The sequence below is a fragment of the Battus philenor genome, unplaced genomic scaffold, assembly GCF_028537555.1.
Source record: "Battus philenor isolate CCGP_79_NKW_IND1 unplaced genomic scaffold, ilBatPhil1.0.hap1 SCAF_3, whole genome shotgun sequence".
Lineage (NCBI taxonomy): Eukaryota > Metazoa > Arthropoda > Insecta > Lepidoptera > Papilionidae > Battus > Battus philenor.
The window spans coordinates 17,157,868-17,173,167 of NW_027181693.1; the positions used below are offsets into that span (position 1 = coordinate 17,157,868).

The window sequence follows — 15,300 nt, forward strand, 5'->3', positions numbered from 1 at the left end:
TGTCAAACGTGGCGATTGTGGTATATCCTCCATATATATCTTTGGAGGAGGCTTACGGCTTGCAGTGGGATTTTATGGGTTGTGTGTACACACATATATATATATATATATATATATATACATATATGGCATAAGTGATGTATTATAAATATACGAACTTGGAAATGTTTAATGAAAATACTGTAAAAAGCAAGTATGCGATAATACCCAACTCTTCTTAGATGTAGACATTAATATATTTACATATATTTGAGTAATTTTCCTGTTTTCAACGCCTATTGACGTTATCTCTGTAACCATATGACTTAGAGATTCACTTTACAAAGTTCTACCCACAAAAATATACAGAAAGCTGTATTGAAACTATAGTTTTGACGTATACAAAACTTGTACAGACTTTTTGGATTAAAAACTGTCCGAATATTGATTTAAAAAAATAAGACTCATAAAAGTCAGAAGGCCAGGTGGAGAATGGCTGGTATATATATTTATTGATGCCATTTTTTTCCGCTTACAAAGTATTAAAAATTTTCATGAGAAAATGAAAGAAAATTTGAAGAATCAAATAAGAGTAATACAGATCATGAAGAACGGAAGAGGAGTGCGATAAGAAAACACAAACTAAAAAAAATAACAAAAATGTTCTGTTCTCAATACGACAGTGGGTATGAAATACCATAAAAACAGAGCCTTAAAAATATCGAACCTACAGCCTTCTTACGTAACAATAAATTACCGTATAACTATGTATTACTCAAAATTTATTTATCAAAAAAAAAAAACAATGGAAAAATAGTTGTATGATTTATTCCAGCGCTTAAACCTCTGCTAATCCACGCGACATTTCCGCCACTGTTAGCTTTTTAATTGAGCTTTACGTATATCCTTTTGTTGTACACAACACGCGCGGGACTAATGGGCTTGTTTTATGATTATGGGCTAGTTAAGCTTTTATGTCTGTGCTTATGTGAGTTCTTTGTAGACCTCCTTTGTAGTTTAAGTTATTTTGTTTTTTTATTTTTCTTAATGTTAAATAAAGTTAGTTACTAATGTTCCGAATTTAAATATTTGTATCTAAAATTAGTTTATTTATAACTTGATTTCGCTGCGAGGTCGAATCGAAAATGTTGAGATCCACAGAAGAACCAAGTTCATCGTCCTAGTTCAAACAGATCGTTCTAGGTCAGAACCGAAAGGTTCACTAGCGGTGACCACGAGGTAGATTGACGAATTAGTTAAGGATGCAGGAAGTCGCAGGACCTGTCAATGTGGCGATCTTTGAGGCCTATGTCTTACACTGGGCGTCTATCAGCTGAAGAGAAAGAAAGAGAGAGGAAATCCTATGGTCAAGCAATTTCATGAGATTAGAAATATTTTTGGAAGGTTCTTAGGAAGAGAAATGTTATTATAAATGTGTCTTGCATTTGCGGTATCGGTATATTATGGCACGAAGAGGGCGCTACTGTTCATCCTATGAAAACTTGTTTGTGAACAACGTCAACCCTATATAATTAATGCATAATGTGAATTGTATATAAATATTATGTATCCTGGTAAACCAACCTGCACATTACGATCGTAAGTAAAGGTATAGATTATTTTGTATCAATTAAGACAAATGAATGTATATATTAATCCATTTAAAATTTTTACAACTATTTTCAATCGCCATGAAAATATTTAATTTGTTGAATTTTTCTTAATCATATCTTTGTTTATTATAGTTTACATAAAATGCTCTCTTTGGTACAAAGTTTGTAAGGGTATCAGTGACATTATCCTATAAAAGTAACCCGTAGGATGTAATGTAAACGTAAAAGCTCTACTTTTAGCTTTTACTTACTATAAATGCTAAAAGCAGAGCTTAAAGCTCTATGACATTTTCCGTTATCGATCGTGTGCTCAAAACTTGGAAATTGGAAATACGATTCGGGCGCACGCCGGGAATAAAAATAGAATTGAAGCCGATGACGTCACACAACGCCGCCCCGCAACTGTAGCTCCGAAATAAATCTCCCGCCAACTACCAACAGGGAGTAAGGTTAATTGTTTTATCGCAAAACAAAAACAAATTGCGAAAAGCCTTTTTATACAGGACGTTCTGTATTGTTACTCCAATTACTTTTATCAGACGCTTGTACCTATAAAATCTCTCGTATATACGATTGTAGTGTTTTCGATTTTTTTTATTTCGAATAAGATACTCGTATTAAAATAAAATATTCATATATTAAAAAGGTCGAATTATAAAAATTTTTTTTAAATTTTATTCATGTTTGTTATCGTTAAAAGTACTCCATAATTTCGTGTAAATTTTAATTCAAATAGTGATTGGTAATAAGTGTATAAACCTTAACTTCTTTCTCCTCCATGTCTCTCATCTCCATCTCAAGCTTGTCTGGTAGAGATCCCTAGAGCGATAAGACCGTCTCTTGTACCATATGAATTGTTTCTTATTTATCCCTCTATTAATTGTCTATGGTGTACAAAAAGTGTTAATAAATAAATGTATAAATAATTCTCTTATATCCATAACCGATCTTTCTGTATATGATATGTATCGTGATATCATGTGTTACGTAACCATGAGAAGGATATGTATAGAAGCTGTAGCAGGATCAGGGTCAAATATGAAATGAAAAGATAGAAGAAAAGAACGTCGTCTCATTGGTGAACAAAGAGGAAAGTCGCCAAATCTTTCAAGATTACTACCGAAAAGAAGAGGAGATATATTGTAATTTATAACTAATACTCTATTAAAAAAAAAAGTAAAAAATAAAAGTATTGTAGAATATATAACACAAAATAAATATCCTAAGTAAGAAAAGGACCAATATATAGCCACTTTCGCACATGCAGTGGTAGTCGTGCAACAAAGTGCACCGCCCGCCAGCTCGCTGATAAATGCGCGTGCGGCAAACAATGCGAATTACACAACTGCCACCGTTAAATCACTCAACACGTGTTTCACCCCTCCACGGGGCATCTTCAGGAGTTATGTTACACCGATTAGTGCCAAACACAGAATCTAAAAGTGACTCTGTGTGATTCTCTGACTCTGCAACTACCACTGCATGTGCGGAAGTGGCTAAATATTGGTCCTTTTCTTACTTAGGATGGACTTCCGCGAGGTAACGCCTGATTCCATTAAAAATGAATATCGTAGAGTACCAGACCGGAAGGAATGGTGAAAGAAAAGAGGTGATGCATGAAAGGTAAAGGAATGAAAATGAGACGTAATATGAGAGAAAAAAGAAGAATGAGTGAAAGATTTTAAAGACGGATATAAGAAAAATAAACAAATAAGACAAAACATTGAATATAATTAACCCGAAATTGTACCCGTGTACCCAAGTAAGAAAAATATTTTTGTAAAAGAAAATAACAACATAATATATTATGAAGGATATTGTAAAAGTAACTGTGAAAAAACTTCAAAAATTATTGTGTACTCTATTTGGACGCTTATGGAACTTTTATAACTTTACTTTAAAGAAAGCTGTTATAGAAGAGATCTATTTGTTTCTTGTTTCTTTCAAATAGAATTCTTGCAAGTGATCCTATGTGAATAACAATATGAATATATAAATGATACAACAGAGAAGTAGAAAGAGAAAGATAGGGAAAAAAGAAGAAAGAAAGAGAAAGACTACAGTTAAAAACGGGAATGTACCAGTCTAATTCGTAAATATAGCTTATGTACTGTTGTATTTTGCACAGCAAACGACATTTCGCTGGTACGGCCGCACGGGCGACCGTATCGCATAATTAATACAACGCGGAATTACCTTTTGTACGAGCATTTTGTAATTGATGGCTGTAGAAGAATAAACAGCATTTCATTTGAATTAAAAACTTTTTGGTGGCCGCCCGTGTTTGTGCGATAATTAAATTATATTTTAATTGGGTTATTCACTGACCGTTTCTCCCTCAAGAGGTTTATGAAGGAAGCAGTATTCTTACAAAAATGTCATCTAGTTATTTTTTTAGGCGTAAGACGTCCAATGTTGGACATAGGAATCCCCTACGGAGTTTCAACAAGAGTGAATGGAACTGGTCTGCATCCACCGATCTTATCAGAGTCTTTTGTCCACTTATGAATTCAAATAACTCTTAAATCCTCACAATATATTATTGATAATAATTTGTATATTACTAATAAAATGAAAAATAGGGAACCTTCATGGTGTATTTACAAGGCAGCGTGAATTAAAAACTACTTATTAAAAACCTCAGTCACGCAAGAATCCACAGAGAAGATTATCCTTGGAACTTCTTAACGAGATCGATTCAACAATGCAGAGATCTTTGGATGAATAGCCTAGGAAGCCACGTAGGATCCAGAAGAGATTGTCACTGGTACTAGTCCTTGGAAAGACCCCAGACTAGCAAACCCAACGTAAAAGTCAATGCCCTCATGGTGAACAGATTTCTTTGTCAATGTAAACGGAATACTCTGGATACTAAAAACAATATGTGAACGCACGTTGTAAAAAAGTAACTAAGTCTGTGATAGTTAAAATAAATTTATCATATCTTGAGAATAGAAGAGAGGGATATAAGAAGTCTGAAAGAAATGAAAAGAATGTAGAGTGACAGATATTGTGAAGGAAGAACGATGAAGAATAAAAGTAGAAAGAAGAATGTAAAATAAAAAATCCAAATGAAAAAAAAAATTGGCCATGTAAACATAGTCCTTATCCCACATGTAGAGGTGAATGAGAGGTCTTCAAAAATGGGTTGCGATAAATTGGTCATATTGAATCTGTAGGGTAGGTCCATGTCCAGGCGTGGACGTAAAATGTAGTGAAAAATAAAATTAGTAGTAATATTGCTACATAAAAAGCCGCCATATGTTAAAGTTCTCGCGGACGTCGTCACAACGCTCGACCGTTTGCTCGTCTCGCCCACTCGTCTCGCTCACTCGCACGTCGTGCACTATACGCGCTCTGGCTTGCGCCTTGTCAGGTAGCCAAGGCGCAGCACGTGCGCGCGCGACCTTTGCAGTTCTCGGGGAGTCAGATTTGAACTAGGGAACGATGCGCAACCGCTCGTAGACGCATTATTCATTTTCCGGCCACAAATTATGTTAATTATTCAATAAACGTTTTTCCACATCACAAATTACCACTACTTGCTATGAGATAATTTAAATGATCATGTCATTTCGATAGAAAAGAAATGCGATTACATCTGTATGTTTCGAAGCGCTTTAAAAATATCAGGAGTTTGGTAAGAATAAACTCATAAAATGCAAAGGTCAATACGCCCCGGGCCCCGGGGAACGGACGCTCCGTACATTTTGCAGATTTGTTTTTATTTGCTGAAAAACAATTTATCTGCAACCCCTTGTAACGGCGGACGATATTTACTTTTTAGCTTTGGTCAACAATAACATTAAAGTTTCTTTCGAATTTACTCCTTACGGTTTACATGATAAAGTACTTTATTCAATGATGTAAAGATGCGAATTAAAATAACAGAATCTGTACAACGAAGCGCACAGATGTTTACTGCGTTTTTCAGAGAAGCGTAAAAAGACATTACGGCTGATTTTCAGATGAAGAAAATAAAAACCTTCGCTGAATTACTCGAGACAATATTGTAAAATTGAAGGCAATTTTTATCCCTTAGTACTACTAAGGTATACTTCTTGCCTATTTCGGTAAGAAAGGCTTAATCTAAACAAGTTTTTATAAGGCTAGTGGGAGAGCTAGTGCCCGTATGTTATGCGAAGTTTAAAACAGTTCAGAGGCACCTTACGCAGATTATGCTATATATAGCTTCTACAGATTTATATCTGGCAGATCTGAAATCTAAGGTACTAAAACAAAAAAATCCTCATCTGATACACCTAACGTATTAATTGATTTTTCGAATAACAGAATCCGCGTTATATTACTCGGACCTTTCTTTCGCACAGCTCTTACTGTCGCACGGCTCCGCGAGCGCCGTTTAGTTGCGGATAGTGGCTAATTACGGTTGTCGGGGCTGACGACCCGCATAGCAGGTTCAAAGAGTTCTTTATGAACTATATTAAGGTTTACGGCCAAGGCTTTTTTCCTACCAAAGTTGCTTTGGAAGCCTATTGATTAATGTACCGACATATGAACTTAAAAGATCTAAGTTATTTAGTAAGTGATAGAAAGATTTTGCTCTCGTCTCTCGCTCCTACCTTCATCACAAATAAATTCATCATTAATTTAATACCTAGTTGTTTTGTATAGTCGTAGCTCTTGTTCACTCGAGTAATGTGTTCATTAGGTATATTTTTTCTCAGAGAACAATAATTCAACTAGAACAAATCATTGTAATGTTTTTGAAAAATCTTTAAATAATTATTTATTTACTTCGTTTTAGCTCATTGACGTTCACTGCAAGACGTAGGCCTCCCCCAATAACCTTTAATAACTTTGAGTTTCAATTTGGATACCAATCTTTTAAACCGAATGTTCACATTACTATTAGTTTTTTTATAGGTTGGCTGTACGTATTTTACTGTTGTATAATATTCTTTCCAACAAAATTATAAATAAAATCTATTTTTCCCTTCATCTAGACCCTCAAGCAAACACAGTAATATTAAAAAAAATCACTTTCGTAAGTCAGGCTGCTGAGGGATAAGGAAATGGGGGATATAATATAATCATCACACTTGGCAAGTGTGTTGATGATCGCAGTGTGGTATTTTGGTACGCTACTGCTGTATTCTCTGAAAATTTGTTAGTAAGCAGTGGAAATTCTATATAATCTTCTATCCATCACCACATTTCTTATAATTTTACATGTTCGTTTTTATTATTATATATGTTTGTTTAAACTGTTAAAGTTATTAATATTACTCTACCCTAGGTTTTGTTCAAATTTTCTAATGCAGCATACTGCATTCCTTATCAGATTGCCACTCTCTACCATCTATATAACAATTTCATGTTGTAAAAACTATGTCGTGTCTATTGATCCTTTTCCAACATTGGCAGCCATTTTAGAATCGACTGCACCCGAGCGACACTTGTGTGATGTGATTTTAACGATTTTCCAACACTCTCGGAAATATTGGCGCAGAGAAATACTTCTTCGAAATGAATTTTCTTTTCGCCTTACTTTTCACACTTGATTATTGTCTTATCTTCTATCTTTTTTTTGTTTAACTGAACTAATCGACTGTAAGCTATAATTAAAAATGAATATATAAGAATCTAAACTTACTTAACAATCTTCGAGAAGTGAACACGCGCAATAAAAATACGTCGGAGATAGAAGTAATTATTTAATGGAATCAGGCGTTATTTTGCGGAAGTCCATCCTAAGTAAGAAAAGGACCAATATTTAGCCACCTCCGCACATGCAGGTGTAGTCGTGCAACAAAGTGCACCGCCCGCCAGCCCGCTGATAAATGCGTATGCGGCAAACAGTGCAAATTACACAACTGCCACCGTCAAATCACTCAACACGTGTTTTACTCCTCCACGGGGCATCTTCAGGGGTTATGTTACACCAATTAGTGCCAATGTGACTCTGTGTTTGATTTGACGGTGGTGGTTGTATAATTCGCATTGTTTGCCTAGGATGGACTTTCACAACGTAACTCATGATTCCATTAAATCTTTTTTTAAATTGAGTTATTATAATATTGAAAATATCTATTTGTTTAAGCGTTTTATTATAAAATTTGCACATAAAACTACATAGATGATGTATGAAAGAAATTGTGAAGAATAAAAGGAGAGAAATATGTTATGAAATAATAAAGTGAAGATATTTAAAAAAAATATCCTGTTTCTTCCAGTGTAGGAGTGAACGAGAGGTTTCCAGAAAAGAGAGAGGGAATTAAAAAAATGACAACGAGGTTTCGTCGAGATAATGTTTCGTTTCGTAACGCAGCCCGCTGTTAATATTGTAGATGATTATAGATATATTCATCTAATAGATTCAGGCGTTACCTCCCGGAAGTCCATCCTAACTAAGAAAGGTCCTAATATATAGCTACTTCAGCTATGCAACAGTAGTCGTGCAATGAAGTGCACCGCCCGCCCGCCCGCTGATAAATGCGCGTGCGGTAAACATTGCGAAACACAACTATGTGTGGTAGCTATATATTAGTCCATTTCTTAGATATATATTTGGTCTTGTATATTAACATAAAGATGCTAATATCCTAATTAAACGTTTAATTACATAAAAACGTAAGCTAATATTATCTTCACGAGCCATTAAGGCTAAAATGTCTTACAAGTTATTTAATTTTTCATAGCGTTCTTAATGCTGACTTAATTAAGAGTTCCACTCGGAAAATCCCCTTACAGAGATATATTTTTAATTTTCATTTTTTTTTCACTTATTAATTAACTGGAAAGAGATTTCTGTTGGACTACGATTTTATATTAGATTCTTATATACATGATAATTGGATATAATTGTCAAAGGTTTAACAGGGTGAATTTATAACCCATTTTCTCATATTATATATATATGTATATATATATATATATATATATTTTCAATATATAAGTGTGTATATATATTTACAAAAAATTTTTGAATTCTTACGCCCTGTATGTAACACATAAAAGGTAGTTGACGTTGTCAGGGCGTCGTTTAAATAGATTAAGAGACTCCCTTAAATGAATAATAATGAAAAACTGGAACATACCACTTAAACGTAAAATGAGTACTACACATGAGAGTATTGTGCAATGCATTGTGTTGTATATCTGCAACAGTTTTTTTTTAAGTAAGTATAAAATATAACATAGATATTTTTTTTTCTAATTTTCCCTGTATTTCAGTGTACTTATCTGCAAGATAAATATTTTTTTAAAAGTATAAATAAAAGTCATGCATTTAAGGGTTAAACACTATAAAATGCAAAAACGTAAACAAAAACTTTTTTTTTAAAATAATAAGCGTATATCACGGGTGCATATGTTTGTGGAATATAGATCCTTAAAATAAAAAAATAAAAGGGTTAAACTCGTGTCGAGTCAATTTTCGAATATCTCTCCTTAAAAATTAAATTACCCCCCAATGAGGCGTTGGCACCACGGCAAACACTGCTATACATATTTTCAAAATTAAAGTTAATACCTTTTTAAATAAATTATTGCAAATTCCCCTGTAGACTTTGAACTTCCAGTGATTATTGAACTAATGGAGTCCTCCATAAAATACACAATTCAGAGTTATAATTTATTACAGTGTGATTAGAAATAGATGTATAACATTTAAATCTTTTTTTAGTTTATGGGATATCTTGTTTTTGAGATTTTTTTCCTTTTAAAATAATAGCAGCCTTAGTTATTCCTTATTATATCAGCTACCAGCCAGAGATTAACCGGAATGAACAGACAGACAGATATATAAAGATTAAAAAATACATGTAATTTTGCTTCATGTACCGTATATATATTCATATGTATGAAATTTATAGCGGTTATTTTCATTTAAAAAATAGACACTACAATTTTATTTATTTGTATGGATGTAAATGTATGGGTAGTTCAATGACTGATAAATTCATGTAAGAAAAGGACCAATATTTAGCCACTTCCGCACATGCAGTCGTATTCGTGCAACAAAGTGCACCGCCCACCAGCCCGCTGATAAATGCGCATGCGGCAAACAATGCGAATAACACAACTACCACCGCTAAATCACACTACGTGTGTTTCACCCCTCCACGGGGCATCTTCAGGAGTTATGTTACACCGATTAGTGCCAAACACACAGTCAAAGTGAGAAATGAGTGAGTGAGATATTCATGTCATTTTAGAGGATTGTACTACTGTAGTTTTTAATTTATTACGTCTATTCAAATGCTGTTTTTAGCTTTATTATGTCGAACTAAATAAAACAGGATCTATGTAACGGTAAAGAAACAATGCTGATTATTTTGGATCAGGAGTACGTTTTGGCGAATTTCAAAAAGGATCCCCTTTAAGGATAAGAAACTGCAAATAAGATTGTTTGCAACGTCCCGATGTTATTCCTAACAAGGTTTTCCGTTTGAAGTAAACCCGTTTTAATCAATTTGTTACGTTTGCCATAGAGGTCTGGGTCTGTGCGTTCGTTAGGGGTACAGAGCTACGGACCCTATTATTACTTGTCAAACGGATGGACACCTTTTTCTATTCTATTCCAAATTACTATGAAACCGGCGCTACGAAAAAACGTCTATTCAATTTTTATTTTAGATAAAAATTAGATTATTTTTACATTTTTTTTGTATCTACTAATAAATATGTAAAATATAAAAGTCATAAAGTGGTGAATGTATAGTTCGTTTATGTATTAAAACTAATTATTGATTAAAATCTGTTTCTGCAGAATTTGTTAAGTAGTTATTTGTCATATATTGAAAATAAATGTAAGATAAAGGTGGTAACTTAATTTATTTTATTTATTAAGAACAGCATACGACAGGTAGATGCATTAAAATAATGGAATTAGGTGTACTAATAAGGTGTGTACAATTATTTACGATATTAATGATGTAAAACAGCGTGAAGACGTAAGAAAGAAGAACAAAAGTGAAGTGTGAAAAGGAAAAAGAGTCTAAGACCTAACCTAGACTATATATATACACACACACACATATATATATATATATATATATATATATATATATATATATATATATATGTATATATATGTATATATAAATATATATATATTTATATATTTATATCTAGAGGACTGAGACTCGCGATCGTAGGTAGCGAGTTCGATTCCCGGGATACAATCTTATATAATTAATTATATAAGACATATATTACATATAGATTATATATATCATATACAGGATTGAAGAAGAAATTTCCAGAGGATGAGCAGTAGAGTTCTCTGGGTAGCGTGGCAATTGTGGTATATCCCCCCATAGATATCTTTCTGAGTCACCTATACCTTACAGTGGTCGTCTATTGTTTCATTAATGAGATATAAGTGTAATAAATTAGACTTGTTAAAAATTTCACACGTATAAACAATCATTCTGTATAACGCAGGATTATTATTTTGGGTTTCGAACCGTATTAACTTACTTGATTACCGTAGATCAAAGTCACAGATCACGAAACATAGAGAGCGTTTCAAAATCGTCACGGTCTTCAGCTGTGATATATCGAAGAGAGAAATAAGATGAAGTGTGTATGTATCTTTTTTTTTCTTTTTTAATGACCTCCGCTATTGGGGGCCTCTCGTACCCCTATCTTGTGGTGGGACAGGGACTTTTTTTGGGCAATTTTTTTTTTCACTTAGTTTTATTTTTATTTCCGTTCTCTGCTTCCATTCTTCACGTGATCTTTCATTCCATTCTTTTATACAACATTTCTTCTTTCTTACCCTTTTGCTCTGTTCGTCTATCATTCTTCCTTTTTTCTTTTTACATTTTTTGATTTATATTTTTATTTTACATTTTTTTACACATTATTACTTCTAATATATAAAATTCTTGTGTCACGGTGTTCGAACTTGAACTCCTCCGAAACGGCTTGACCGATTTTTACCAAATTTTACATGCGTATTCAGTATGTCTGAGAATCGGCTACTATCTATTTTCCATACCCCTAAGTGGTAAAGGTGGTCCACCCCTAATTTTTTTAATTTTTTAGACAATTTTTTTGGTGTTTATTTTATTATGATACAGCATACAAAAATGCATACAACCCTAAATTTTCACCCCTCTACGATCAACCCTTATCTTACATTTGTTAATTAAAAACTTTAATTTTTTTTGCAAAACAACGTTTGCGGGATCAGCTAGTATTCTATAATTATTTCTATCACAGTTTTGTTTCTATTTACGTTTTTATCTATTTATCTTTTTAAACTTTGTTTGTTTTATTTCTTTCTATCGTCCTTTTGGCGATGGCGAAGTGTGTGTCTCACCTGTGTATGAGGTTGGGTGTGCACGGTGAGATGGGCGCGCAGAAAGAGATGCAGTCGCAGCGTGAGGTGGCCGTGGGGGTTGGCTGCACGACAAGCCCAGCGCCCGTCGTCTGTCTGTTCCGCTCGACGGACTCCAAGAGCATCAGCAGACATACTGTACCGCCCGCCTGAATCTCCCTCTCTTACTTCCTTCAACGCTCCACCAGCCGTTTCCCGGTACCAGCTGCAAAAGACCATAAATTTGTTTATTTTTTTATTATTTATTTATCTTCTTTCTGTTGCATTTGACGTTGATTGCCTATTAAGCTGTTATAACTTCGTTGAAATGAGTGTTCGGAAACAGAGTGATTTGCAAACTAAAGAAAAATAATAAAAAAATAAATATTTGGCGCGCCAACAGATGTGTTTGTGTCTTGAGGTGAGTCATATCCGGTCAAGCTGATATAAATTGGCCGTCACAAATATACTTAAGAGAGACAAGTCTGATACCCTATATTAAGTTAAAGCTAAGTTTTAAGATCAAGTTTTATTTATTTTCATTCATAACTAGAGTAACGAGAGAGTAAATAAAATTTTAATAAAACTAAATTTAAATAGCAAAACAAAATAAGTGAAATTTGTTTCGTATAATATGTATATGTTATATAAGTAATTATATTATAAAACTAACTCATATATTATACACGATTGTATATGTTTCTGTCTATTTGGTGGGATTTCTTATTTTTTTCTTTCCTTTATATTTTTTGTTACCACTATCATAGTTAAAATTGGGACTTTGACTTTTTTTTTAAATTTTCTACTTTTTATCCTTACATCATCTCTCACCCTTATTAAAAAATCTTACACTATTATATTTATTACTTCTTTTTACTTATAATTATAATCTGCTTTGTAACAGATATTTTTTCTAGTATATTATTTTGTATTTAATAATATCAATTGTACACGCTAAGATACATTTACATAGTTTCACAATAACATACAAAAAAGGTCAATGTGCGGTCTTATTACACAAGGCAATCTCTTACAGACAACCGTAGCGTGAAAAAGGTAGAAGTACTAATAATGGGTAGTCGACTTGTACAAAACATACGTATTTACAAACAAACATATATAAACATAAATATATAATGGATTCAGGCGTTCTATGTGGAAGTCCATCCTAAGTAAAAAAAGGACTAATATATAGCTATTTCCGCTATGTAGCAGTAAGCGTTGCAAGATTACTTCTACATAGCGGAAGTAGCTATATATTAGTCCTTTTCTTACATAAATACATATGAATAGAGTATATATATGTGTAAAGCTTATCGATGCGAAAGTATCTACCACGTCAAATGTTCATCTCGTCTGCACAAGTCTCGGCGATCGACAACTGAATTAGTTTTAAAGCGCTCTGCCCTCGTGTTCTCCCCCTGTGTTTGGCACTAATCGGTGTAACATAACTCCTGAAGATGCCCCGTGGAGGGGTGAAACACGTGTTGAGAGATTTGGCAGTGGCGGTTGTGTGATTCGCATTGTTTGCCGCATACGCATTTATCAGCGGGCTGGCGGGCGGTGCACTTTGTTGCACGACTACCACTGCATGTGCGGAAGTGGCTAAATATTGGTCCTTTTCTTACTTAGGAGGAACTTCCGCAAGGTAACGCCTGATTCTATTAAATACTTTCTCCGAAAACTGAATTATTCGATACAATACGTCAGGCGACACATTTAATGTAGATTTTTTTAATTTATTATCTCGCGGATTTCGGATTCGCGAGCCCTGAGTCAAAAGAGCTGTAAAAGCCAGAACGGGTAACAGCGTTCAGCACCAATCGAATATAGCAAGAAGACTTCATTTTGACAGTAACTGGAATAAAATTGATGTCAGCTGTACCTTAAGGAATTTGACTCAATGATTAGTGAATATCACAGCACGTGTAAAACTAAAATCTAAGTTTAAAGTTCAGTTTTTATTTGCAAAGTTAAAGAAATATTCAACACGTTACACGGAATACCTTTGGAATTATTTGACTTTTGAATTTAACTTTTAAGTTTCAAATGAAATCTTTAGTATTTCAAGTATCGTACGAAAGTTTGTTTGAATGGAAAGTTTCTTTGAATAGAATATTAATCTTTGTTACCAAACAATGGTCTTTATCCAGTGATTGTATTATGATATTAGATATATTGCTTGTAATGGCATATTTTCCAGTGGAATATACGTATAAGAAGGTACACATATTATCAACATTGCTAGATGTTTGTAGTTTATTTCTTATAACGTTGAAATAATTGTCAAAAGTGGAAAGGGCTTAATATAAAAATAAAGATACGATTGAAAATATTTTGTTCGTTAATTTTTTAAAAAAAGAATTTTTTGGTCGTATTACTCATTCCTATAGAATGGTTTTTCATAACGAAAGGGTCGTGTTTCGAGTACATAGGTAGCGAAGTGTTCTTAATTTGACGTAAGCAGGAAGTGAGGGGGATGAGGGCTTTCGCAACAGTTACTTCCGGTATCCGGAATATGTACTTATGTTTATTTATGCCCGGGTATTGTCTGTACAAATTTTGAAAATATGTATATAGATTTTTGTAACAATTACCTGACAATAAGACGATTGAAATAATATATTGCTTATATAAAATCCACAAAAAACGAGTCAGGGATCCGCGCTTATTGTTTTTAAACGGTTTTATTTAGTTCGACCCGTACGGAATTTATTTGTTTATTTATTTGGGTCAAAATTAGAAATTGAAATTTAAGCACCTTCCCGTTGTCAGATTGATCTGAAATTTGGTACACACATTTAATTTAGACGACAATACAATATAATAAAATCAACAACATTATAAATCTAAAATGGCCGCCGATATAAAATGGCGGATTACATATTTTTCCTAAGCCCCCTGAATATGGGTACCAAATGAAAGGGCTACACAAGTAAAACACGATGATTATGTCAAAATTAAAAATTCAAGATGGACGCCGTTCCAATATGGCGGACTAGGTACATATTTTTCCACTACCACCACAATATGGGTATCAAAAAACCGTTTAAATTAAATGTTTTTTAAATGTATTTATTTTTTAATACTCGTTCTCCCTGCTTGGTTTGGGATAGGACTGTACGTTAAAATGTGGGCGTAAATACCATTTCCATTTTTAATTTTTATTTCTCTTTCTCTTTTCTCACTGATTCTTTCTCATTCTTCACTCTCTGATCAGCGCTTATGGTGTTCTAACTTTCCAATGTTTAATATTTTTACTATACTTTTACAATGGATTTTCCTTTACCAAACACGTGAAAAAAAGGATAGGCAACTGTTTTAATGGAATTATTATCCTTTTTCTTTCATCGAGAGTAGAAAACAGGAAAGATTCACTTGTATTGTCCAAATAATGTAAGCTATAGAAAGAAAGAA

The 15,300-nt window shown here is 33.5% G+C and overlaps 1 protein-coding gene across 1 annotated transcript in view; it reads right to left on the bottom strand.

Annotated features, from left to right (window-relative positions):
• Dscam3 (Down syndrome cell adhesion molecule 3) overlaps window positions 1–15,300 on the bottom strand; it is a 213,434-nt gene that overhangs the window by 49,684 nt on the left and 148,450 nt on the right. Inside the window, 1 exon segment of the mRNA XM_068770466.1 lies at window positions 11,887–12,109. Coding sequence (XP_068626567.1) covers window positions 11,887–12,109 — 223 coding nt within the window.